Here is a 25,550-nt window from a genome sequence, read left to right as displayed (position 1 = left end):
AAATGCTAGGTAGGAGCAGCATTTTAGAGTTGTGAGAGAAATGCCTTCTAAAAACAGGAAGTCCCCAGCTTGCGAATGGGTTGTGTTACAAACCGTCCTTTGGAAGTCAATTCTTTGGAACTCGGAATGCATTCTCCCATTGAAACAATGTTATAAAGGGTGGCAGCGGCGGATTTAGGGCAGGGCGAGCGGGCAGGCTGTCCCGGGCCCTGCACTTCCCGAGGCCCCACACATGCGCCGTGGCGCCACGGAGCATGCGCCGTGTCAAAGGGGGGGCCCCATGAAATTTTGCTGCCCGGGGCCCCGCAGCACTCTCATCCGCCCCGAATGGTGGTTCCCAGGCTAGCCCACAGAAGCCTATTTAACCCATAATGCAGGTGAAATATTGTATATTTGCAGTGATATAGAGGAGAAATAGGTTTTTGTTTAACCTTGAATTCTGGTGCTCAAAGAAAGGCAGGTTTAATTAGAGGATGGGGAGGAACTAGGTGGAGATTCTGAAGGGGACATCTGAGCAACCCCCTGTTGCGCCCCTCCCTCCCCCCGCGGGCTGGCTTGTGTAGCCAGCCTCATCCCTGTGAGCTCTGCGCTGGCTCCTGCTTCCAGCTCCCATTCACCAGGAGGCAGTGAGCTGTGTGAATGCAGCCAGAGGACGCTGGAGGAGCAGGGGACCGTCCTGCAGCTGGCAGCTGGAGGGAAGCGGCTGCCTACGCGACCGCCCCTTGCTCCTCCGGAGTCCTCCAGCCATCGCTTGCACTGCTCTCCACCGCCTGTGCCTCTTGCCCACTCCCCAAGGCTGCAGGTGAGCTTTTTGTTTGTTTGTCGGATGTTTGTAACTCAGGGAGGGCCTCTGCCTTTTTTTCTATGGAAATGTATTTCTAGGCTTATTAATATGCAGAAGACGTTTGGGAAAATATCTCCTTCTATTGAGTATTTTTTTAGTACAGGAAATAGGCTTGGCCATTTTCAGTTACCGATTTTGTGTCCATCATTTTCACTGTGAGGCACAAGCGTTTTCTTGTCTTGACAGTCATTCACTTAAAAAATAAATAAGTAACAGAACCACCAACTATCTACATTTCACTTGAACTGCACCACGTCTGTTTGTTTGGGGTTTTTTTTTCTTTCGTTTTCTCTAACTACGAGGATAGATTTAGTCACGGGAAATTGCAAAATATAGCCTCTGGTACCATCATTACTAACCTTCCCATTTCACAGTTGAGAAATTAATTGATGCAGGTGTGCATAGAATTTGGTTTCTGAAATCTGTTTAATAAAATAAGATGGTTTTCAATTTCTCCTCAGACATGTACTAAAGTATAATGCAAAATCTGTCTGATTCTTTAAAGCATACACAAGAATTGGACACAAGAGATTTCAGGACCAAGTTCATGTCTTACTAATGTCTGAAGTGGTAGGAAGAACAATTTTAGTATAATCAAAGCCTTTTATTCACCCCAGTGCAAACGTCCTTTTGCATTTATTTATTTCTTGCCACTTCTCTTTACATCTCTAACGTGTATGCCGGCTGACGTAGAATGAGCAAAGTGGTAGGGACATAACACATCCAAGGTATGTGAACAACTTCTGAACAATCATTGGCTCTGGCTATTGGATGGGAAGTCATTGATCCGTTCGTGGTTTTGGTGTGACTGTCACAGGCAATGCTGTTTGCTCAGCCTGTCAATTTTCACTGACATCGGTAGATTTTCTGAAGGGTAGAGATGAAAAGTAATATGAACTTCCCATGAAACAGCTTCATGTGTTGGCTCTTTATTTCCTCTCATGACTCGGAGCAATGTGTGAGGCTTCTGTGTGCTGCAGTTTAGGAGCCGCTGCCAGTGTGTGACCTTATAAGAAAACCAACCAGATTCCTCTTGTCAAAGTCAGGAATTGCTTTCTAGATGTACACATTTTGTGTGTGTACATTGGAGAATCATTTCGAGTAAGTTGTGCTCCTGCTGCAACAAAACCTGGATCTGAGCATGACTTTGACACTGACCAAAGCAAATCTGTCTATAAATGAAGATGCAGAAAGCCCAGAATCTACAAAGGGGGCCATCAATTCATTAACCCCCATGTTTGAACCTCAATATTTACAGATTCAGCCAATCCCAGCCCTTTCAAGCTGACTTTTTCCCTGCTTCATTTTCTCCTCCTGTAGTCAGTATTTTCATCCCATCTTAGGAGTTGCCGTGACAGCCGAGAAAGTAGTTTCATATGACTATACACAACTAGTCCACAAGTGGCGCAAAGCTCTCTTTCCAAATACACAATGGAGTGCTTAGCTTTTGTACTGTGCTCTCCCTGCCCATGCACAATTCCTACGGCTAGCTGCACTCTTTGAGGATCTGAGAAGATAATTTTGCTTTTGACTAGCAGATGTCTAAAGTGTAATACATGCTGTACCCTTCACCCAGACGTGAGCATGGGGGTCTCTTAGAAAGAGCATTCCATAAATACTACTCGGCCCAAGTCTAATACAAAATAAGAAATAGATTTATGCTATAGGGTTGGTGGCTTGCAGCTTGATTATTTTTATTATGTGTGCAGGTGCTCTTGCAGTCTGGGTGTGCAAGTGATGGTGTCTAAAGGGAAGGAAAAAGTAGAGCTAATAAATCTTAGAAACCTCTTTATTTAAAAAAAGAGCTAAACTAATCTGTATGTAGATCATATTGGACGGGATTTTCCAAAGACCTAATGACTAGATGTACAAGCCATGTTGGCTTTCCAAAGGGACTTAGATGCCTAAATCACCTAGTCACTAATAAAAAAAATCCCACCCAGTGTCACAAATGTAAAGACTTTGATATTTTGTGATTTACCTGGGCTAGACGCAAGTTTCAACTAGACAAAATATTTTGCACTGTCCAATCATATGCAGTGTCTACTGCTAGGTGTAATGGGTCAAGAGATACCCGACCCATTTATTTATTGATTTTACTTCTGTAAAGTAACTTATAACTAGAAATCTATGGCTAGATACAGACTCAGTCTACATTTGGGAAAAGAAAAAAACAAATGGCTTTTGAAGTTGCTTAGAGGTAAAGAATGAGAAATAATCTTGGTAGAAATAGGTTAATTATCTGAGTTTTGGGAAGGTAGTTAAGTGTGTAAACTTGCTGTTTATTATATGGGGAGTGTGTGTGTCTGTGCACATATGTACATAGTTACATAGTTATATACTCAGTTCTTCCATTGACTTCAGCTGGGGGTCTGCTCCATACAGTATAGATTTAATTTGATGTCTCTATAGAGACATGAACAATATAAATATTATATTCTCAATGTTGTCAACTCTTCCTGTATTTGGTGTTTTTTCTTAAAACCCTAGACCCTGGAGTTGTGTGAATGCACTGGACTCTCAGCTTTCATTAAAATACAATTAATTTCTAACCCTCATGGTTGTCAAGATGAGCTGGGAAGGAGCTTTCTAAGGGTGCGTCTCCACACCAGAAGCTTTATTTCGGAATAACGGCCGTTATTAGGAAGTAACAATGAGAGCATCTACACAGCAATACCATTATTTCTAAATAAATTCAAAATAACAGACGGCTTATTCCAACTTCTGTAAACCTCATTACACAAGGAATAATGCCGCTATTTCGAAATAACTCCTCCACAAGGCCATTCAAAATAATTACTCCCCAGTGCCTCCCGGGGCTCAAATCAAGATAGCACATCTACATTAGGAGAGCCTGCCTCAGACTAATTTTGAAGCTTCCCTGTAGTGTAGACTTGATAGTTCGAAATATGCTATTTTGGAGTATTTCTTCTGGAATAGCTTATTTCAAAATCATCATGCATTCTAGATGTACCCAAAAAGTTCAGAATCCATAAGGCAAATCAAAAAACTCCCAATAAACAACCCTCATTATTTTGATTCTACTTTATGATTTTTGGTACTTGAGTCGTGATTGTTTTTATCACTGTATTGTTATAACAGCCTTTCAATGCTAAAACAAGTTCATATGGAAGCAGATTTGTATTCCAAGAAGGAAATATGAATTATTTCTAACAATAAGTGTATTGATATAAGATAAAATGGGTATGTAGCTAAAATTACTGTCTAAAGTAATTCCCAAAATGAATAGAAGAACTACTGCCATCTTCAGTCAACGCTGAAAGGCAGCCTTTACAAATGGTTCCATTTCTGACTCATATGTTTTATAGATTATTACACCCTGTCTTTTTTATATTGTACCTTGAAGGGACTTCCCACATCAAACAGGAGAGGACTGGAAATTTGTGCATAAGAGTAAATAAGGATTTTATTAAATAAAGAAAAAGAAAAGGAAGAAACAAGAAAAGAGAAAAAGAAAGATATTGCTTAGAAAGATAGGCATGTCAAAGAAAACATTATTATTTTAATTATTCAAAATAAACCATGACAGGTTTAGCTTTAGGCATGGAATCATGACTGGCAAAAAGTTTTACAATAAACTATCAGTTCAATCACAGAGAGGCATAAAAATGCCTGAGATGAGATAACACTTTAAGCTTACAATCATTTGGAGATTAGATTGTAGAACAGACTCCAAAATCATAGCCAGAGCTTTTCAGGTTGTTCACAATAAAAAATCTGGGCATGACTTTGGAAAGTACTGAGGTATTTTGTATTTTCTTGGCAGCTAGGTAAGTTAGATCAGGAACCAAAATGTATCTCCTTTAGACGTGAGAGGTTTGTAACCAATGTGTGTCCTATTTTCTTTAGGAAGTAATAGAAGCTATTGCTGAGTGTGCATTTAAGACATCGCCTTTTCCAATCCTCCTTTCCTTTGAAAACCACGTGGATTCGTAAGTAATTACAGTATTACAATGTTTATTATACAATATTACAGTGTTTGAGATACAAGATTATTTAGCATTTTTGTTATCATAAATTATCATCGGTCATAATTACCCACATGTAAGCCCTTAAGGTACTTAAACATGTGCATAGCTTGAAATACTTGAGGAGTCTGATTGATTTCAATGAGATTACTCACCTTCTTAAAGTAAGGCACGTACTAAAGTACCTCAGCGAGTCAGAACCTAGTTTGTGAAGGGAAATTTTTTTTAATAATTATTGGTTAAATTCTGTTACCTGCACTGAGACTGATTAGTATCTTTGGGTGTGTCTGTACAGCACCTGAAACTTGAAATAAGAGAAGCAATTTGCGCTATGCAAATTGCGTAGCTTATCTCGAGTCTATTTCGAAATAGCTTATTTTGTCATTTGGCGCTGTCTATACAGCGCCAAATTTTGAAATAAAGCACTATTTCGAGTCATCTCTTACTCCTCGTAGAATGAGATTTACAGGGATGACGAAATAGCACATCCGCTATATTTCGAAATAGCGGACGCGTTCAAAAGATGTGGGGTAGCTATTTATCCCGAAATAGCATTGCAGTGTAGACATACTCTTTGTGTCCAAGTAGCCTCAGTGACTTTAATGGGCTTTCTCCTGGGGTGAGGCACTACTGCAGCAAGGTATGTGAAATTCCCATTGATAGCAAATATAACAAAAATGAAACAGCTTGAGAACATGCTCTGTAATCTGTTCTAATGTGCACAGCAATTTCCTTTAAGGTAGTGTAACCCACACACCTACTGGGTGTGGATCACTGTCCCATGTAGTGGCACTTAGACCATTTACATCAAGAGATAAGAGTGAGTGAGCTCTACAGCCATATGTGAGAGCCAGCTGGCTTCATAGCTCAAGTTGTAGAAGCACATGCGATGAAATCCTGGGTTTGGTTCTGCCTGAAGACAGTTACAGTTGTAGATCTGTAAATGAGACTGGAAAGTTGTCCTCGGGAGGAGAGAGAATGTGAGTGTATGAATCCTGGAGCTATTCAGAAATTTTTCAAGAAAACCTTTTTTTCTGGCAAAAAATGAGATCTGTCAAAAACCAAAACTTTTTTTGCAAGAAAGGGCTAGTTTTGACAAATTTCCTGATTTAAAAATCTTTTGGGAAACAAGCCTTGAAATTGTTGAAACATCTCATTTTGACATTTTCGACACGAGAAGTTCTCATTGTTTGGTTTGGAACAACTTTTCATTTAGAAATATAGGTAATAATAATTTTGAATTTAAAAAGTTGAATGCAAAACAAAATATTTTGATTGACTGGAAATAATTTTTTTTTCTCATATTGGGGCGGGCAAAATGTTCAAGAGTTTGACATTCTGTGCCAATTTGATTGGGAAAAAATTTGAAAAGTTTTCTGTGAAAGAAAATCATTATCCACTAACCCCAACCTCTAAAATATATTTTGTTAGTCATGGAGTCAGGAAGGAATTTGAGACTCCCACTTTTTGTCCTATTGGACAAAGATAAAATGAAAAAGGGATGGATTTGGTTACCAGTGGATACTAATGCACTGTGCACACTGAGGGTACGTCTGCACAGAGGCGCTATTTCAGGATAGCATCCGTTTTCCGGAAATAGCATTCTGCGCGTCTTAACAGCACATCCATTATTTTGAAATACATTTGAAATAACAGGCTTCTTATTCCGTCTTCCTGTAAACCTTGTTGCACGAGGGCTAAGGAAGACTCCAGAATAGCGATTTATTTTTAAATTAGTGCTGTGTGTAGACAGCACCAAATTTCAAAATAAGCTATTTCGAAATAAGCTACGCAATTTGTGTAGCTCAAATTGCATAGCTTTTTTGAGGTATGTGCTACTGTGTAGACATACTCTGACCAATTCACAGAGCAAAATTTCTTTAGGAAGTAATAGAAGCTATAATAACTAGCTATCATCCCTCCCTTTGAGCAGAATCTAAGATTCCGTTGTCTTATAGTGAACTAGAATGTCTCTGCATCATAGCAAAACAGACCTCCCACCAGATCACATACGTCCCATTTCATTTGCAGTTGACTCATACAACATTAAAACTATGCTGACTGTCAAACAATCTTGCTGCCGTTCCCACTCCATTTTCATCCCTTTATATCAATCCCTCTTTTCACTGGAGAAAGAAATCAGGAACCCTGGAGGATCAGAAGTTTGAAATGTTCAGATAGGACCAAATTCAAAGGGTGGTTAATTGTAGTAAAGTGCGTGGAAGTGAATCTGAATGTGTCCCATTCACACTCCGAGTCTGGAGAAATGTCCTGTTGAGGGGTTGACCTACTTTATCATACAGCTATTAGTTTCTTTCACTGATAAACCCCCTTCTTCTGGCCCCATTGTAAATTGCTCCGGCTGACACTCAATTAGACTCTTTACACCTACCCACTAATGTATAACTTACATCACTTTACACATCACATTTGAATCTGACCCATTGTCTCTAAGGCCATGTCTACACTACAGATAAGATCGAAGCAGCTGCAGTCAATCTTCCTGGTTCAAATTAGGAGGGCTAATGAAGACACACTAATTTGAAGTGAGAGGGTGCTCCTGTTGATGCCGGTAATCCTGCTTCTACGAGGAGAAAGGGAAGTCGAAGGGAGAGTGTGTTCCCTTCGACTTCCTGCAGTGTGGACAGTGCAAAAATTCAAGTGAAGGTACTTTAACTTCAGCTATACAATTAACCTAGCTGAAGTTGTATACAGGCAGTCCCCGGGTTACATGGATCCAACTTACATCGGATCCCTACTTACAAATGGGGTGAGGCAACCCCGCACTAGCTGCTTCCCTCCAGCAGACCAGGGAGACGTGAAGCTAGCGCCCCCCCAACAGACCAGGGAGACGCGGAGCGGCTTTTCTCAGCAGACACCTCAGCTTGAGAATAAAGGACTGAGGGAAGTGAGGTGTGGGAGAATAAAACTGAGCTCTGGAGAAATGTTTGGCTAGAGTTTCCCCTACAATATGTACCAGTTCCGACTTACATACAAATTCAACTTAAGAACATACCTACAGTCCCTATCTTGTACGTAACCCGAGGACTGCCTGTATCTTAATTTGAATTTATCCTCTACTGTAGACCAGGCCTAAGGAATATGCTGTGAAATTTCAGGAAAAAGAATAATCAAGAGTAGAGTTATCTCTGTGTTACCCCAGTTTTATGCTAATGTTATGCTATAGAAATCAATGACATTATACCATCATAAAGCTGCAGTAACAGAGTGATGAATCAGACCCTTGCTATACTATCTGCAGTGCTCTTTCATGTGTGATAATGACAATAACAAGTTATTAACAAAGGATATTTGGAAAAGTCATATCAAATGGGTTTTATGTGGCTTGAAGATTGATTAACTATTGGTATTTGTTGTTGTTAATGTTCTGCTTCAATAAATTATCTCATTTAATGTGTGCAGCTTCTAATTTTGCACTGGCCAAGTACCATTTCCAGTTATTTGACTGAATATTACAATTAGACTTTCATTTCTTCACAAATTGCTGGGGAATATGGCAGTTAGTCATGCCAGCCAGAGAATCCCTCACCTAATTTCATGGAGTGCTTCTTCTGCCTTTCCATTCGGATGGAACATTATTTTCCTTCTAGATTTTTTTTATGATCACTCACACCTGTAGGCTAGTTCATAATGCTAAGCACTTTAACAACTTCCAGTTCTGGAAAATTTGTGTAAATCCTGGTCTCATGGATGGCAACTCCCAGTTGTGTCTATGGGGCCAGAATTTTCCCTATAGTTCTCAGCTATTGGATTTGTCTTCATTAAAATTTTTCAGAAAAGTTCTGGTGGCATCAAAGTCAATGGGAATTTTACCATTGACTTCAGCTGGTATGTGGCTTTGCCCTGCTTGCTTTGGTCATGTCGTTGTTTTAGTGAGGTGAATATTTGTTATTATGTTTTGATATTTTTCCCAGAAGGACTTAAAGCTCATGGGCTATGTCTAGATTGCATCCCTTTTTTGTAAAAGGGATGCAAATTAGATGTATCGCAATTGCTAATGAAGCGGGGATTTAAAACTCCCCCGCTTCATTAGCATAAAAACGGCTGCCGCTTTTTTTCGGCTCGGAGCTTTGCCGGAAAAAAGCGCCAGTCTAGACGCTGATCTTTCGGAAAATAAAGCCTTTTCCAAAAGATCCCTTATCCCTCTTAAAATAAGGGATAAGGGATCTTTTGGAAAAGGCTTTATTTTCCAAAAGATCTGCATCTAGACTGGCGCTTTTTTCCGGCAAAGCTCCGAGCTGAAAAAAAGCAGCAGCCGTTTTTTATGCTAATGAAGCGGGGGAGTTTTAAATCCCTGCTTCATTAGCAATTGCGATATGTCTAATTTGCATCCCTTTTACGAAAAAGGGATGCAATCTAGACATAGCCATTGAGTTTGATAGCATGTGAATTAGCACCTGTTTTCCTTACCACTGCTCCAACATGTGGTACCCAGTGAGTCGTTTTCAGCTAGGACCTCCCTCTTGGTCCATACATCTAGACTACATCTCAGTCTTGCTGATTCTTTGTGCATAACATTTCTAAGACACAGCTTTTCTTTTTTATTGAGGCAGCTAAAACGCTTACCCAAGTTCCAGTCCTCTCATGTCTCAGTTACTGCAACAACCTTCTTTCTGGGCTTGGCAGTCAGAGTGCTGCTACTAAGTCATGTGTTATGTTCCTCCTCCGGCCCCACCTTCTCTCTCACATCAAACATAAGTTGCTTGTATTCCCTTTCAAAGCCCATCATGGTCAGTCCCACCCTGGCTATCATCCCTCTTTCACTGTCAATCTGTCAAAGATTGCCTCTGATTGACACAAGATACAAATCTGCATTGCCCATTTGTTAAATTTTCAAACACGTGTCTTCATTCCTCCCCTGACTTTCTGTATTAACCTGTTGTGTTTTGTCGTATATTGTAAGTTCTTTGGGGGAAGCAATTGTTTTTTTTCTGTTTGTACAGCACCTAGCACAGTGGATAATCTGCTATATATTTTAGAGAGTTTGTCTGTTTGTCTGTTTGATCAAGAACTCCTCCTAGATGGTACTCAAAGCAACGGTAAGGCCTGGTTGTGCCAGGAAAATGGGATGTGCCTGGAATGGGATTGCTTCTCATTAAACCAAACAGAAAGGAGACAGCATCACCTAATCAAGTATAGTCCTCAACTTTGACATAACTGAGTGAATATTGAAACAGATTGAACCAAGATGAGCCAGAAAATAGGATGAACCTGGAATAGGATTGCTTCTCAGTAAACCTTACAGAAAAGAGATAAAATGGAGAAATTTGAAGTAGTGCTATATTTTGGCACAGCTAAATTAATGGTCAAGGTTTGAAAACTAGAAGACGGTGTTATTAGAAACCAAATTGACTCTAGTCCTTTTTTGTTAAAATATTGTGAATTATAAGAGTTTATAGGAATGAAGAAAAAATACACCTGATGGAATTCCCGTTTTAAAAAGTACTAGAAAAATAAAATGGATACATTTTAACAATCCCTTTTTAAAGAAATCCAAAATAAAAATTAATTTCATAAAAATAAAACCGGTATTTTGAAAAAGACAGTCCTTTCAATAAGGCATGTACATTTTCCTATTATTTTAAAAAAAACTTAATTGAGTTAAGGACACAAGCAAGTCCAAGTAAATCTGCTAGTCCTAGATAAGCATTTTTTTAGGCATGGCTCCAGAGATGACCCTGGAAATTACAGGCTGGCAAGCCTAACTTCAATACCAGGATGAAACAATAGTAAAAAACAGAATTATCATACACAAAGATGGTGTTGGGGAAGAGTCAACAGGGCTTTGTAATGGAAATTATGCCTCACCAATCTACCAGAATTCTTTGAGGACGTCAATAAGCATGTGGATAAGGGGGATCCGATGGATATAGTTTACACTTGGGAGTTATTTTTAAATAAGCCCCCTTATTTCGAAATAATAAACTGTGTCCACACTACCAACCCCATTATTTTGAAATAATGGGCTGATTATTCCAAAATTTGTACTCCTGCTTTTTTGGGGAAATAAGCTTATTTTGAAATAGTTATTTCAGGAATTATTTCAAATTTAGTCATTTCAAAATAATTTCCCTACGAGTTTTAGAAAACCCTTGACAAGATTCTTCACCAAAGGCTCTTAAGCAAAGCAAGCAGTCATGGGATAAGATAAAAGGTCTCTCATGGAACACTAACTGGTTAAAAGACAAGAACCAATGGGTAGGAATAAATGGCCAGTTTTCAGAATGAAAATTCTGTTTTTAGAGTAGCCGGATCCCCCAGAGATTTGTTCTGTGACTGATACTGTTCAACATATACAGAAATGGTCTGGAAAATGGGGTAAACAGTGAGGTGGCAGTGTTTGAAGATTACACAATATGTACTAAAGATAGTGAAGTCCAAAGCAGACTGTGAAGAGTTACCAAGGGATCTCACAAAACTGCTTGAATAGACAAGAATATGGCAGATGAATCCAATGCTGACAAACGAAATGTAATGTGCATTGAAAAACATAGTAGACATCTAATGATGCTGGGTAAATGAGCTGTTATCTTTGGGCCATAGTGAATAATTCTCTGAAAATATCCACTCAATGTACAATGGCAGTTAAAAAAGCTAACAGGATGTTAGGAGCCATTAGGAAAGGGGTAGAAAATTAGTAATCATCATAATGCTGCTCTATAAATCCATCAAACGCCCACTCCTTGAATCCTGCATGCAGTTTTGGTTGCTCTGTCTCTAAGATGTATTAGAATTGGAAAGGGTACAGAGAAGGGCAACCAAAATGATGGTACAGAACAGCTTCCATAATAAGGAGAGATTTTAAAAGATTGAGACTATTCCTCTTTGAAGAGCTGACCAAGGGGGGATGTGATAAAGGAAGCTCTTCTTCATGCAGAGCACCGCCAACTGTGTCACTCATTGCCGGAGACACATAAAAGTACAGTATAACTGATCTCAAAACGTATTAGATAAGTTCATGGAGCATAAGTACAAGAAGCGCAGGGATGCAACTCCATATTCTGAGTGTTCCTAAGCATCTGACTGCCAGATTCTGGGACAAAACCACAGGGCATGGATCAGTCAGTAATTGCCTGCTCTGTTCACTCCCTCTGAAACATCTGGCATATGGACCATTGGTCTGACCCAGGATTGCCATTCTTAGGTTCTTTTGTAATGGGGGACCAGGACTCCTTGGCTCTGATGATAATAATAATAATTAATAAAAAAAATGAATGTCATTCATGACTCCGGAAGGCATCCAGGGTTGTGTGTATGTTTTACAGTATATAAGATCATTATAATTTCAAGATAAATCATCACTAGGGTTGCCAGATATTTTCACCAAAAATCCTGAACATAGTGGGGGAAAAATTGGTTGAGCCAAAAAACAAAAAAAATGGGGGACCAAAGTAGTTCAGCAAAAAAAAAAAAAACCCCGCTCCTCCCGCCCCCACCAAACGTGGCAGGGGAAGAATGTCCCTGCGGGTCTTCCAGCCAAGAAAAACAGAAAATACCAGACATTTTACATGTAAAATGTCTAGTATTTTCTATTTTTTTTACTGGACAGATGCCACGAATACCAGACTGAGAGAAAACCGGACACCTGGCAACCCTAATCATCATTCTGAAATGAATATTGAGGTCAAAATCAGCAATACTGAAGAAAAAACAAAGGTCCCTAAGCAATGGACCCACAAAATAAGGGAGAAAACATTTATAACCTTGAAAACTTTGGAAAGGCTTCAAAAAGGTATTGGGGTTTGAAATGAGATTAATATAAGGTATCTATAAATCTGCAGGCAGACACTTCTATAATTAGAAACATACTCATGACCTAGCAGCTAAAAGGTTAAGTACCCATTGGACAGTGTCCCGCTAAGATCAATTTTAAGATTAAAATTGAATTAAAGGCAAACTCACATTGCCATTTTCTGGGTAGAATTCATATTACAAATATTAAGAGATGTCACACTCCATGGCATAGCTCGTGGCTTTGAGTGCTAACCTCCAGGCAAATACCCCATGTGGTGGTGTGTTCTAAAATTAAGTGGCACAAAGCCAGTAACAAATGTGAACTCCTCGATTGCTACAGCAGTCTCACTGTGGAGTCACAGAACATCTCCTTTGAGTCCCTTGTCTAGCCTGCTGCTCAAACTGGACTTTGTGGTACACGGTCACTTACACCAAAACCCCCACCACATTCAGGTTGCTTCCAGACCCAAGAGACCGGTCACTTACCTCAGATTAATTGGTCCCCGAGATCTTAGTCCAAAGACAGCACTTGTAGCCAATCCTATAATAAACTACCTAAAAGATTATTAACTAGGAATAAGAAATAAGAATTATTTTCCGGTTAAAGCAAGTAAACATATACACACAAATGAGTGACCATCTAAATCAAGGGTAGACAATAAGCAGCCCACAGGTCGGACGTGGCTTTGCAGGGTTAGCCCATGGCAGGCCAGCGAACACTTGATGTACTTGTGTCTCTGCAGGTACAGTCACTCACAACTCCTCTTGGCTGCAGAACACTGTTCCTGGCCAATGGAAGCTGAAGAAAGATGTGTCCGGTTCTGTGCCACTTCCACAGTTCCCATTGGCCAGGAGGGGCGATCCAGAGCCAATGGGAGCTGAAAGCTGCTGTACCTGCAGACAAGTAAATAAATAAAACGTCCGGCGGCCCACCAGGGCTAACCCTGTTAAACCATGTCCAGCCTCTGAGCTGCATATTGCCAACTCCTTATCTAAATCCTAAGAGGAATGGACCTGTAGTGATCTGTCAATTCAAAGTGTCTTTTGGGGGTAAACCCAGGGACCACCCCAGGAGATATTTGCCTCAGTTTAGCATCTCTGGCCTCATGAGAGTTTGAACAGCAAAGAGTGAGTTGGAAACGTTTCCTGTGATTTTGGTATACTTCCTTAATTCACCTTCCTAGTCTACAGGAAGAGCTTCCTTGCGCGTAGCATTTCCAGGGTATGATATGGCCATTCACCAGTCCTTTGAATGGTGATATTCCTTGATGGCCCATCTGATTTTGATAATCCTGTTCCATGAGCAGGAAGGAGAGAAGGAAGATTCCCAGGCCTGGGCTCACGAGTTCTGAGCAAACTTTTTCAGTGTTATAAAGCAAAACCTAAAGATTTTCTTGTTGCAACATTACAAGTGAAATGAATGCATGCAGCAACTTGCAAGCACCTCATAGGTTCAAAACACTGCATACATTCTTATAAAACTAATACCTCTTGTGAACAAAACAAACATAGAGGTCAACTAGTCTGGTACTTTGAGTTTGTTAGTACTTAGTGAACATCTGCAGTCTTGGCAAGAGCTGGTGCCTGAATCACAATAGTGTTTTTTAGCAAGGTTTTCTTGTCTGGAGCCTCTTTATAATCTTTTTAGACTGTAGGCTCTTCTGGGAAAGGACGGTGACTCAATTCATGTCTGATACAGCATTAAGCACACTATCAATAAGTCATAAATAATAGGCTATTTATATGTAATGCGTAGGGGTGTGTCTAGACAGCAGTGAGTTTTCTGCATCTTGACAGCGCGCCCATCATTTCGAACTATCTTTCGAAATAACGGGCATGCTATTCCGACGTCCATGTCCTTGTCCTTCAAGCTAAGGGTGCAGTGTAGACACAACCTAGGAGACCCAATTATAGACTAGTATTGCATTTTGCTAGGTGTTGTATATACACAAAAACCAAACAAATGGTTCTTGTATCAAACATTCCACAGTCTAAAGAAAGGTACAAATATCAGTTTGTGTATCTCCAGCTTGACACATATCGAATATGTCTGAGCAGCGATATTATGTTCCTTCTTAGGCTTGTAAATCTATTCCTTTGCCCTTGCACATTTTGGGGTTTCTCTGCTTCCCATACTGCTGGTACAATTCTGTAGAATACAGATTATTACTGTATGGCTCAGTATGTTATCAAATATTAGTTCTTCACCCAGTGAGAACTGATAGGGTCAGATATTTTATGTATGCCTCTACATATGATGTATTGAAGATACAAGTTGAACCTCTCTAGTCCAGAACTCTCTGGTCCAGAAACATCCATCATCCAGCATGATTTTAACTAGCCGGATGTCCACTTTTTATGGGTGTGGCCAAGTTTCCCATGGTCCCATAAAGTCTATTTACAGCCAGCAGTCCTAGCTCTCAGTGCTCTGTGCTGTTATTTAGCTCTAATTTACTTCTAATGTCCTCTAAGTGCCCAGTCAGCAGTGGAAGTGTTGGTAATGCTGCTAAACAATATTGACTTCCTGTAGTCTGGAAAATTCTCTCGTTCAGAATTGGTCTGGTCCTGAACTAAAGAGGTTGAACCTGTAATTGCAAAGCCAAGTATGATGTATCCAATTAGTCATTCTTTTTTTAAAAAAAAAAGTCCTCTCTGATTTCCATAAGATTGCTATATAAAGTTAGATGGTACAGTTTCTTTCTAATACGACTTCTAGCAAGGAAAACCTACATTCTCTCTGAAGTGCTATAAGATTTCACTGTTGTGTAGGAGTGAAACTCTCACTACCTCCAGACATCTGGGGTGGTTTTCATGGATGTGCCCTTTTAAAATCTAATCTTATGCATGTTGCTAAGTTTTAGATAAATGTGGGGCTTGGTTTAAAGGACCCAGACTTTGAACATCAAGGTCCGTATGAGTGTAGCTCCATTAAAAATGCATAGTAGTTGAGAAAATTAAGAGGAACTTGCCTGTAATAATTTCCCCACGGAGGCAGAAGTTATAAAAAAATCCCCACTCAGCCAACCACCCACTTTCCACAGAGAGCTAAGGTTGCTTTTTGCACCACGCTTGTTTTATTTGCATGAAAAGAATCTGCCAGTTAGATAAGGACTACAACATTCTACCTTGCATTCCCCGCCACCCTTTTTCTTGGGGGTTCTGTTCTGTTTGATTCCTACTCAGACCCATGGACAGAGGGGGCAAAGAGGGCAAATGTCCTATGGCCCAGCAATTCAAAAGGATAGCAGCTAGAGCCCCAGACCCTTTTAATCACTGCTGGAGCCCCACATGACATGCTCTGGGCAGAGCTGAGGGCTGCCTGGGGGAGGTTAGTCCCAGTCCTGCCCCTTCCTCTCAAGACCCTATCCCTTCCAGTGGTATGCAGCCAGAGCAGCCATCCCCACCTTGCCCAGAGACCCAGTATTGCTGTTGTCCCCCTCCCCCGTCCCAGTTCCTACTCATCTTCCTCATCTTATTGCCCAAGGCTGAATTTCTAAGTGGCTTGCATAACTGACTACATTTAAAAGAGAGTGTTGACAAAATACTGAACGGATATAAAACGAAGCAGTTTCAAACCTGTCCTGGCTTTGGAGAATCATTTAAAATCTACAACCGTATGTTGTACCGTGGAAAGCTGAGGTTGCGACCGTTTTAACCAGTGGTTGCTAAAGGTGGAATCCCTCCAAATGGGAGCACCACGGAACTTTGGGAAATTCAGATCCCAAGTTAAATGCTTGATCCCATCTCGGATTGACTCACTGCGACACCAGCTTTCTTTCCATAACCATGTGTATTGCTGGAACACAATGAATAATTAGTAATTATAACAAGAGGGCAAGCAGGGTAGCAGAATAGGGTGTTCAGTAATGGGAATAGTTTATATTGCTTAACTGTGAGTTTATCCTAATACTTTTGGCTAGATTCTCATTACACAAAGGCTCTTCCAACTGCCCTGGTAGTACAGTGGAACTTCTAACTAGATACTTTAGTTTATTTCTGTTTGTAAAAGGTTAGTTGAGCAGGAGATTAAAATTCTTCCTGGCGGTTGTTCTTCCAACAAAAGCTGAGTGGGACTTTTTTTGATGAATAGTTTTTCCTCAAAATTCGAACTATTCATGAAACAAGGTGGTGTTCAATGAATTTTCTAACTTAAAAAAAATGTTGGGGAAGAAGAGATTTAACTTCAGTATTTTGACACTCAAAAATCCTGTTTTCCTGTTCAAAATTATGGTAAACAAAGGGTTTAGAAAAAGAAAAATGTCAAAATTGAAAAGGAAATGTTTCAAAATTACGAAAACAAAATGTTTCAATGACCAAAACTGAATTTTGGGGTGTCGCCTTTTTTTTTTTTTTTTTTGGTTTATGAATATTTTCAAGATTTTAACTGTTTTCCCCAATTTGAGATGTGCCGCCCCCCAAAAGAACACCCAATACTGAAAACTAGTTATGGGAATGAGAGAATTCTTTCCCACCTCACTTGAATTGCAACATCCTGGAAGGAGATATAATTGCAACAGAAGGGTTTCCAACTGCTGCAATATACAGGACTATAACTTTGCCAGAAAAAAAACTTAGGACCTCACCTCTTTGATGTTCATTTATATAGATACATTCTGATGTGACTAATAGGTGCAACTATAGCTGCTTGGCGTGCCCATATGTTGACTGTAGTCTGTGAATAGAAATGGCTTTTGGTTTGATTTCCCCAGTGAAACACACCTGGAGATGAACAGTTTTATCCTGTCCATGTGGTTATAAAAAATGGCAGTTACTATAGGCCACATGCTAAGGCTTTGCAAGTGGCATAGCTATGTGTTATACGCTATCTGTGGTCTTAAAACTCGCATCACAATGATATGGCGACTTTATTTCACTCTTGGCTTGCACTTTGGGCAGACACACAGCCTGCTCAGTTTGACGTATCCCTAGTGGACGCCATGAAAACTACCAAAGTAATTGACAAGATGATATAGATATAGAGAAGCATCTGGTGAGGGGAAATCTCAACAATGTTCCACCCTACAGACTAAAATAATCATCCAGCTACTTGCTCCAGGAGCTTGTTGCAAAGGCCAGGTCTACATTGATGAACACTATAGCTATACTAGCATAGATCTCCTATACCAAGGAACTGTGCTTATGCCCATTTCCCAAACACAATGGGCTTGGCTACACTACAGAGAAGATCAACCCTCCAGAAGTCGATTTTCTAGAGTTTGATTGATCAGGTCTGGTGTAGACCCCCAAATGGAATGCTGAGGGCAGCCTTTGCTGGCATCCTGTACTCCTCATTCTGTATGCTCCCAAAAGCATCCCACAGTGTAGACCAGGGGTCGGCAACATCCAGCATGTGTGCCATAAGTGGCACAATTTTCAGTGGTACATGCGATGAACCAGCTCCCCCTTGCTCCCTCCTACCCGCAACAGGGAAGCCTGTGCTGGTGATCCAGCATCATGCCCCCCACAAGATTGGAGCCAGCACTGGCTTCCTCTGGGGGGGGAGGTCGAGGGGGAGCCCATTCATTGTGTGTGCCCCACAGACTTGAGACTGAGCTCGGGGTAGGGGAGGGGGGGGAAGAGTCGCCTCTACTTGCGGAAGTGGAAACTATGGACATCAGCTGAGTCGCCCCTCGTGGCAATTTGGCCCTGTCACTCTCTCCACTTGGGGCGGTGACTGCACGACACATTCCTGGCTCCGTCACAGCCCACGGGATGGGAGCCAACAGCAGTCAGTGGGGGGGCAGGGGAGGGAAGAAGGAGGCGTGCATGTACGTGTGCACTGAAGGCCAAAGTCTGGCAGCTCAGTCTGGCCTGGGAAGCCCTGCGACGCGCGTGCGCGCTGCTCCTCCCCTCCCCACAGAAAAAGCCGCAGCGGATCCCAGGGCAGGAGGGTTACATCTTGGCCCACCACTTAGGAAAGGTTGCCGACCCCTGGTGAAGACACTGCAGCAGCTTGGCTTAAGGTAAGCCAGATCCAGCTATGCATTTTGCGTGGCTGGATGGCGTACCTTAAGCTGACTTGCCTGATCTAGTGTAGACCAGGCCCATGTAAACTATATAAACCTAAGCATCATTGTGCCATTATGATGGTGCTGATAATAGGTCTTTTGCCAACAACCCATGACAGTAAAAAAAATAAATAAATCATGAGTTACCCCAGCAAATTTTCTAGATCAGATCTGGCCATAGGGTGACCAGGTTTGAGAGTTTCCATGTGAACCAGTGGAAGATGTTAGAAGTGCCATGAAAAAGGAATATCCCTTTTCTCTTTTTCATTTCCTCCACTTTATGTTCTCAAGTTACCAAAAAGAAAAAGTAAAACAAGAGGAGGAAAAAAGTAAAGGGATAGATACACCTTGAAAATCCTTGCTGTGACCTAAAAGTATGATGAAGGAAAACATATTTAATGTGTTGCACCCAAGAGTCAAACTTCTGTATCAGTTTATTTCTATTACTCCCCCAACTGATATATTCGGTTTTTATATTCTATAAAGTGAGTGAAAATATTTGTCTCTATGTGACAAGTTCAATTTCACTATTTATGACTTCAAATGCCCAATGCCTTTATTGTACCGTTTCATGTACAGTCCCTGTGATAAGAGCTGTCAGAGAAGTCAGAATAATAGCATGATGAATCTAGATCATTGTGAACAATTTACAATGATAGGATCAGGAAATTATCCTTTCATCTAGTTAAGGGATATTAGATTTTTCCATTACTGCTACTTTCAGCCTGCAGTATGAATAAGTCTCACTTAATTCTATCCTTTCCCCCTTCTAGCCCTAAGCAGCAAGCCAAAATGGCAGAATATTGCAGATTAATTTTTGGCGATGCACTGCTCATGGATCCACTGGAAAAATACCCAGTAAGATGGTTTGGTATTTCCCTGATCATAAACATATGTATGAATATGTATTTGCATATTTCAGTTTTTGTTCTTCATATAGGGCCTTACAATTTAGAAGCTGCTGGCTTTTGGGGTTTAGGGTTTTAAAAAGTAATTGATGCTATTATTGGTTTAAGCATATGGCTTCTGATGTGGAGATTATTGTGGGATAATGAGTTCTAATCTTCTAAATCAAAATTGGATCTCATAGGTGCTCTTTTATAATCTGCGCTTTCACAGTTGAAATTATACTGATTATGGTTATTATTATTGTAGATAGTTCAGAGTGCATTTTTAGTTTATTTTCTAAAGCTCCTTTATAGGTATGAGATGGCAGATGGCAGAACAAGGAGCAATGGTCTCAAGTTGTGGTGGGAGAGGTCCAGGTTGGATATTAGGAAAAACTATTTCACTAGGAGGGTGGTGAAGCACTGGAATAGGTTACCTAGGGAAGTAGTGGAGTCTCCATCCCTAGAGGTGTTTAAGTCTCGGCTTGACAAAGCCCTGGCCGGGTTGATTTATTTGGAATTGGTCCTGCCTAGAGCAGGGGGCTGGACTGGATGACCTTCTGAGGTCTCTTCCAGTTCTATGATTCTATGATTCTAGGTGCTATTTTGTTCAGCACAGAGACTACCTATTATGCAAAGCATGCTTCTCTTAAAATGAGATTATGTTTTGGACTGCAGAACTGTACATTGTATCATGGAGAGAAAGAGCAACTGGCATAAGACCTTTTTTAATCACACCTCTTTTATTCTTTCCTCCAAGCTTGAAAGTGGCGTTCCCCTTCCAAGCCCTATGGACCTAATGCACAAAATTCTGGTGAAGAATAAAAAGAAATCACAAAAGTCTGCCGATGGAAGTTCCAAAAAGAAGGTAGCTGAGCAGGCTTCCAACACGTGCAGTGATGCATCCAGTGGGTTTGAACCGTCTTCTCCTGGAGCAGGTAAAAGTTGAACTCCCAGACATATGACTGCCTGAAACATAAGGATGGTGATTGACAGGACGTCCTACTTACATATGGGAAGGTGTCTCAGCAAGGGTCTAGCTCAAATGCCTGATATGTTACATACTCAGAGCAGAGTGCCGTCCCCTTACCAAAGCCAACTCAACTGGCTTTGCTCACGAGGGCTAAGTGGGGTTAAGGCTCAGGAATCTTTCTGGCCAATCAATGACCTGGTGCATTGTGTGATATGCGATAGCATCTAGCTCCCTACCCCCTGGGGCAGATGAGTATATGGTCCGCTCCTCCATCCTGCCATTGCAATGTGCCCAAAATTCCACACAAGGGAAGCAGCATGGAGCAGAGCTTTGCAGCCCAGAAGGAGTATGACCAAGGCCGGCTTTAGGAAGCGCGGGGCCCAATTCGAACAATTTCGACGGGGCCCTGCAGCGATTTTGGTTGAGCAAGAAAAGAGGCACACAAAAGTTTCAATAGGGGGCCCTATTTGATTGGAGGAAGAGTGCGTTGGCTGCCTGCGCCGCAGGAGGTGTGAGTTTAGCTCAAAGTTTAGCACTGCGGGAGGGTGTGTCTGTGTTGGCAGGGGATTTTTTGTGTGCCGTTTTTCTTTGGCCAATCAAATGACCTGGTGCATTTTGTGATATGCAATAGCATCTATCTCCTCACCCCCTTGGGCAGATGAGTATACGGTCCGGCACACAAAAAATCCCCTGCCAACACACACACACCCTCCCGCAGTGCTAAACTCTGAGCTAAACTCACACCTCCTGCGGCGCAGGCAGCCAACGCACTCCTCCTCCAGGGCCAGTGCCCCCTCCTGCAGCGCACCACCTGGCACACTTCCGGGTTCAGGGTGCGAGGCCCCTTTAGGCGTGGGGCTCAATTCGGGGGAATCGGGCGAATCAACCTAAGGCCGGCCTTGGGCATGACCTCCCTTGCAGGGCCTTTCTCCATCTTAGCACCGTGCACTGGGACACACTAATGGTTCTGCTTTATTTAGGTCTGAATGGTGCGGGGAGGGGGGATTTGGGTCTCAAAATCTCACTTTCCCGTTCACTGTTGCCTCACACCGAGCAGAGTCACATGCACAGTGCAAAGTGTAAAATACTAGCACATCAGAATGGTATCATTTTACATCCACTTCCTTGGCACTGGTAAAAAATGACTATACAAGGTGTTGGGCAAGGATAAATTGGGCTTCATGTCCTAGTTCCTGCATGGTGTATTCTCAGCTCCATGCACCATGATTTAAACACCCGATTCCCAAGAAGTCCCACTCCTCTCTGTGAAAATACACTGCCCTGTTTCCATTTTAGTCACCTAAATAAAACAAATTGATTAGCATGAGTGCTGCATTCCTCTAGGCAGAGAGTGGATTCATTTTTCGGAAACACCGCTGTTACAAATACATGTATGTAGATTATTTGCATTTACTGAGCTTTGATTTATTTAGTTATTACCGGAGTGTTCTCTTAATTGTATACCTGTAGCTGGTCTCGCTCACCCTCAATGCACAGAACATACTGTTCATGCAGCTAGAGTTGATACTATTCCCTCCTGAATTCAAGAGGGTAAAACACCTGCTCTAGGCTAAAACTAGGCCAGGTTTACTCTGACACTTCACAGTACTGTAACTTTCTGGTGCAGGGGTGTGAAAAAACACCTCCCTTTCCAGACCACAGGTAAGTAATGGTGCTATAGAGCACCAGTATGAACCAAGCTACAGCACTGGGAGCTACTCCCTTCACAGAGGCGGTTTACATAGAGCACTGGGAGATAGCTCTCTTCCAGTGCTCGTGCCATGGCCACACTTTCAGTTAAAAGTGCTGCTATAGCCAGATATCCAGGCCAGATGTCGCCAGTCATGTCATTAATGAATACACACAAGACAGCCAAATTAAGGAAGCAAACAGGCAACTTCAATTCTCTAACTTTTGATTGTGCTATTTTTTTTCAAGTGTCATGTTCTTTTAATGTAGATTTTTTTAACATCTATTATTTAAATGTGTTAGAGTGGTATACAGGACTTGTGAGAATAAGGATTTGCCTTGAGAAGCCGTATTGCATAGTCAATAGAGCAGTGGACTGGGACATTAGAGAGAGAGATTCTATTCTTTGTTTGTCCACTGGCCTGTTGGGTGACCTCAGGCAAGTCAGGAGAAAGTTGTTCCTGTATAATTTCAGGTGTAATTTAAAATGGTTTTGGTCAGTCTGAGGCAAACGGTATGGAGACTTGTGTTTCATTTTAAGATCATCTTATTTGGCTTTAGCTGAAATTGATTTGGGACAGGCCCTAAAGATGTCTCTTTGATTTATTCATAGTCAAAATTTATCAGCAAATTAATAATAATAATAACTATTATTATTATTATTATTATTATTATTATACCCTGGTGGTACATCTACATAGAAGCATTATTTCCAAATAAACTGATGTTATTCCGAAATAACAAAATACACATCTTCACAGCAAGCCATTATTTCCTTCGACTTCCTGCTGTGAGGACAGTGCCAAAAGCCAACTTAAGCTATTTCAGCTTTAGCTATGCAATTGATGTAGCTGAAGTTGTTTATTTTAATTCACCTTTTGCCCTGCTGCATAGACGTGCCCTGAAAGAGGAGTTTTCATACAAGGGTTTTCCCTTATTCACTGAGTTGGCTTATAAATTTTATGCACTTTTTTGTGAGTTGACAGTGCCTATATCCCACCAAGTTCATTGTAGCATCATATGCTGGCCAAATCATCAGACGTTTGAGAAATTGGTTGTGGATTAGAGTTTTATTTTGGCAAAAGAAAAATCTCATGCCTAGCATCTTTGGTGTTTTGTTTCCTTCTCATATTACCTCTGTAGGCACATTGGCGGTAAGTTGTTTTTTCTTGGTTTGACATGTACCGATTATTTAATATAAAGGCTCAAAGCAACTGGCAACTTAAAACAGCCCACATGTGGATAACTGCTAACATTTAAAATTGGTGGGGCAAATTCTTAACCTTTCCCTCTTTGAGAGAAATTTGTTTTGGCCTGCAGAGGAACTACTCATGGGAAGTTGCAGAAGTGCTAGGGGAGGATGAAGGAGTCATATGTGCTCCCTGAGTGAGTGACTGAGTAAAAACGGATCAAAACTTTTAGCTCTAGCTCCTCAGCTGGGTGTGAATCAGCATTGTGCTGTTGTAATCTGTGGAGTTTTGCTGACTTACACCAGATGAGGATTTGGCCCATTGCTTTCTCTCAGCAAGTGACCTCTTTGAATGTACGAGATGAGTACAGTCATAGAATCCTTGAATCTTAGGGCTGGAAGAGACCTCGGGGTCATCGAGTCCAGCCCCCTGCCCAAAGGAGGACCAATCCCAACTCAATCATCCCAGCCAGGGCTTTGTCAATGTGGGATTTAAAAACCTCTAGGGATGGAGTTTCCACCTCCTCCCTAGGGAACCCATTCCAGTGCTTCCCCACCCTCCTAGTAATAAAGTAGTTTTTCCTAATATCCAACCTAGACCTCCCCCACTGAAACTTGAACTCCTTCGTCTAAAAAGTATGTAAGCACTGAAAGGAAGTCAGAGAGGAAATAGAAGATGCTTTTCCACTGAAACTGTTGCTGCAGGTCCTTGTTGATTGAGCTATATTAATGCGGTATAGTTTGTTCACAGAGCTGCACCTAGTGAATGTTACATTTTTTTTTTATTCACTCAGATGGGGATTTTCAAAGGGGCCTAAGGCAGATCTGAATTGTATGCAGTGTTAGGCACCTAATTCTGTTAGGCTTCTTTAGAAACCCCAGTATCTAGCACCATTTCTTATCTTCCTGCATGCATACGTGGTGTTCAAATATCTGTAGTCAGGCTCTGTACAGCTAGCCTTTCCCCTTTTCCATCATGGTTTTCATTGTAGCTTCATCTGAAGTCATACATCCAGATCCTCAGTTGGTGTAAATTTCACTAGCATTACAACAGTCAATGGAGCTATGGCAACTCTTGCAAATGGAGCATCAGACCCATAGCTTCTAAAATTGTGTTAATTTGCAGCATTTTTTGTCGACGTGTGCGTGTGTTCCACTGTTGTGGCTTTTGCTGCCTCAGGAGAGCCCTTGGAAGTGAGTGTCGATTTGATTGGGGATTTTTCCATTGATTTTTTAAAAAATAAATAGGAAATGTGTTGTAGATTTCCCTCTGTGGACACATCTGGTGATACTACGCTACAAACCAAGAAGTGTCAGTGATATATACTAATCTCAGCAGGGAGAGGTTGTTATAATCTGTCACTTCTTCCTTTTTAATGGACTCTAGGAAGTGCTTTTTGCTAATCTGGATGAATAAATTGAGAGATTCATAGCTAGTGGTTGTTACTGCAGCCCCAGCAAGAACACTTCAGGCTCTTAGCAAAACATGAAAGTTCCCGAAGCTATCCCCTGAATCCGTTGAACAATCATGTAATTTTCTTCAATGAAATATTCAAAGATTTGTTCAGGAATAAAGGCGTGGCGTATCCACACCATTGTCAGGGAAGAAACCCAGCCTGAGGAAACATAGGTCAGTTGAGAAAGTAGCCCACAGTAATTCCACTGTACTCTACATATTCAAAAGAAGCCAATGGATGAAGACCATGAATTGAAATGAAAAATAGGGACTGAGTTACTCCTTCCCTGAAGCAGAGAGATTGTGGCCCAGTGGATGAATTCTCACACATCAGTTTATTTTTGCAGCATGTGAGAATATTAGTCGTTCCTGTCACCAAAAGAAAATGGCTTTTCCATGGCTAACTGAGAGAAGTGAAAAATATGGGCAAAAGGCTGGGAAGCAGAAAAATCGGTGCAGCCCGTAATAAAACATTAATCTAACAGATTCACATAGGGATCTGCTGTGTGAATTAAAGCTCAATTTTGATGGCTTCTTTCTCAAAGTAAAACCTACAGTGGAAATTTCTAAGAAGAAAGCAGGAAACTGATTTTTGTTGAATGTGATTGTTTCCTGAAAGCATTTTAAGAAGAATATTATATTCGGTGGAAGGGTGTGTGTGTGATTCTTTAGTTTATTAACAAATTAATCTGTCTCACCAATAGGGGTTTGAGGGAGATAAAATAATTGAGAAGAAGGCTTAAAAATCTCTGTGATTCAT

General features: G+C 41.1%; 1 protein-coding gene across 4 annotated transcripts in view; it reads left to right on the top strand.

The window, feature by feature from the left end:
- The window catches only part of PLCB1 (phospholipase C beta 1), a 698,632-nt gene that overhangs the window by 519,608 nt on the left and 153,474 nt on the right, over nt 1–25,550 (top strand). For all 4 annotated transcript variants that reach the window (XM_075925686.2, XM_075925693.2, XM_075925689.2 and 1 more), the window contains 3 exons: nt 4,715–4,797; nt 19,370–19,454; nt 20,244–20,421. In XM_075925686.2, the coding sequence (XP_075781801.1) occupies nt 4,715–4,797; nt 19,370–19,454; nt 20,244–20,421 (346 nt within the window). The remainder of the gene's footprint in view (nt 1–4,714; nt 4,798–19,369; nt 19,455–20,243; nt 20,422–25,550) is intronic.

This window comes from Pelodiscus sinensis, chromosome 3, assembly GCF_052426305.1.
Source record: "Pelodiscus sinensis isolate ZL-2025 chromosome 3, ASM5242630v1, whole genome shotgun sequence".
In the NCBI taxonomy this organism is placed as follows: domain Eukaryota; kingdom Metazoa; phylum Chordata; order Testudines; family Trionychidae; genus Pelodiscus; species Pelodiscus sinensis.
Note: the sequence above shows the minus strand (reverse complement) of the source record. Positions and strands in the feature narration are given on the sequence as shown.